The sequence below is a fragment of the Bombyx mandarina genome, chromosome 17 (assembly GCF_030267445.1).
Source record: "Bombyx mandarina strain Sakado chromosome 17, ASM3026744v2".
In the NCBI taxonomy this organism is placed as follows: domain Eukaryota; kingdom Metazoa; phylum Arthropoda; class Insecta; order Lepidoptera; family Bombycidae; genus Bombyx; species Bombyx mandarina.
Genome location: NC_143223.1, coordinates 15994020 through 15996018, shown reverse-complemented (window position 1 = coordinate 15996018; position 1999 = coordinate 15994020). Strand labels below are relative to the sequence as shown.

At 37.8% G+C, this 1999-nt stretch overlaps 1 protein-coding gene across 1 annotated transcript; it reads left to right on the top strand.

The window, feature by feature from the left end:
- The first annotated feature begins 618 nt into the window (after positions 1-618).
- Positions 619-1610, top strand: LOC114248061 (15-hydroxyprostaglandin dehydrogenase [NAD(+)]). The gene has a single exon (XM_028181178.2). It carries the CDS (start codon positions 658-660, stop codon positions 1531-1533), a length of 876 nt encoding a protein of 291 aa, XP_028036979.2. The 5' UTR covers positions 619-657; the 3' UTR covers positions 1534-1610.
- Positions 1611-1999: the final 389 nt, after the last annotated feature.

Below are 1999 nucleotides of genomic sequence, written 5' to 3'. Positions count from 1 at the left end.
AGGTGCACGTCATGTCGGTGTGTGTGTGTGTGTGTTTGAACACAAAGCGATCCAGCGGATGGAGTGTTTCAAAATTTTTGTTTAGGTTTTATTTATTTTTATCACTTACAGTCCGCGCGCGAGCTCCGAGGAATTTTAAGGAATGTTGTGAATGTAATGAACTAGTGTTGTAACTAGTCGATATTACGCTATACATCTTAAGCCTCTATGCGAGTGTAAATTATAAAATAGTTCCATCAGAAAAATTACCCGCCTGCGGGATTCAAACACCGGAACAGTCACATCGCTCAAGACGAGTAGGCGTGGACGACTTTTTTTTAAACTTTCATAAAATACAGTTTTTAGGTTTACGTTTTTTTTCTGTCATTAATCTTCAAATGACTATAAAGTACTAAAGAGACATACCTCACTTCATAATATGCATGCTTACAAGCACACAAGTTTATGAATACTATCCGCTGCATGCAATATTGCAGAAAGCCATAAATATTTCAATGTATTATAAACTATTGCCTCACATGAATGCACATGCATTGTTTGTCAAATATAGAAGCAATATATACTTTTCTTTATTTAAATTGAACGTATTAATGTGGATTAATATAAAGACAATTTTTATAATCAAAATGGCAACAGTTGGCTCAAAACAGTCAAGAGATGTTGCGCTACATAATTCTGGCCGGTTTAGCACTTTACAGAATAGTAAATGCTGCTGATGAGCGCGAAATCGAAGGCAAAGTTGTCGTCGTGACTGGAGGAGCGCAAGGAATCGGCTATGCTATCGCCGACAACTTTTTAGCTAACGGTGCCGGTGTTGTTATAATACTGGACAAAAACTACACCAAAGGTATCGAAGCTGAGGAGAATCTAAAATACAAATACGGTAATGATAAAGCGTTGTTTCTTGAGTGTGACATTACGACAGACCTATTCGTTTGGGATCGACTAGTTGAATACATCCACAATATTGACGTGCTAGTTAACAACGCTGCCGTAATCGACGTGGATAATCCAAGAAACACCATTACCACTAACACAATAGCCTTGATCGAATGGTCCATGAAGTTCTCCGAACACACAAGATTGGATAAGTGCGGGCACGGCGGTACTATTATTAATGTGGCTTCAGTGACTGGACATTGGGTGGCACCATTTTTCCCGGCCTACATTGCATCGAAATATGGCGTAGTCGGGTTTTCTAAATCATTTGGCCATGCATATAATTATAAATCTACTGGTGTGAGGGTCGTGGCTTTATGCCCAAGTTTCACGTTAACTCCATTGGTATTCACGAAAATTGTTTCGGATGAGCAGGAGGATGCTTTTGACAGATACAGGAGTAATCAAGTATGGCAAAGCGCTGATGAAGTTGGCATAAGAGCTGTTGAGGTCTTCAAAAATGCCGATTCGGGGACATCTTGGGACGTGGTCGGAGGAAGTCCAGCCTTCGAATCACTCTCCACCGAATATATTACCATACCTGACGAAATAATTCCTGAAGGAACATGTGAAGTTGATTGTGAATGTGACTGAATAATAAACTATAAAATGAGATATAATTTTAAAAATAAAGAATAATGTCTTCTTATGAATAAAATCACATAGAAGCTTTTATTTTCGTTTCCGCTCCTGAAAAATCTATTTTGAAAGCTCCCGGTACGATATTTGTTGCGCAGTAAAAAAGCCTTCCCCAAAAAAACGTTCGGTTACCTTAGGTATTCCATTAGAATACAATAATTTTAGTATCATTGTGATGGTAGCCATCGCAGAAAAAAAAAATTTGACAGAAGCCCGAATCTCGCTTACGACATTTTTAAGATAAACTTGCATAAATACAAGTTCCGAACAACTACATTCGGATCGTCTAATATCACACGCTCAGTGAAAGATCTTTCCTTTGTCGTATACCGCCATCTCCTAACACTTAAAAAAATATTCATACAAACATTATCATTAACACATTTAATTGTTTGGTTTTGTAATTGTTAGGCTATCTAAA

Excerpts from the sequence above, each read along its gene's own strand:
- LOC114248061 (XM_028181178.2), top strand. The coding sequence starts at position 658 with ATGTTGCGCTACATAATTCTGGCCGGTTTAGCACTTTACAGAATAGTA.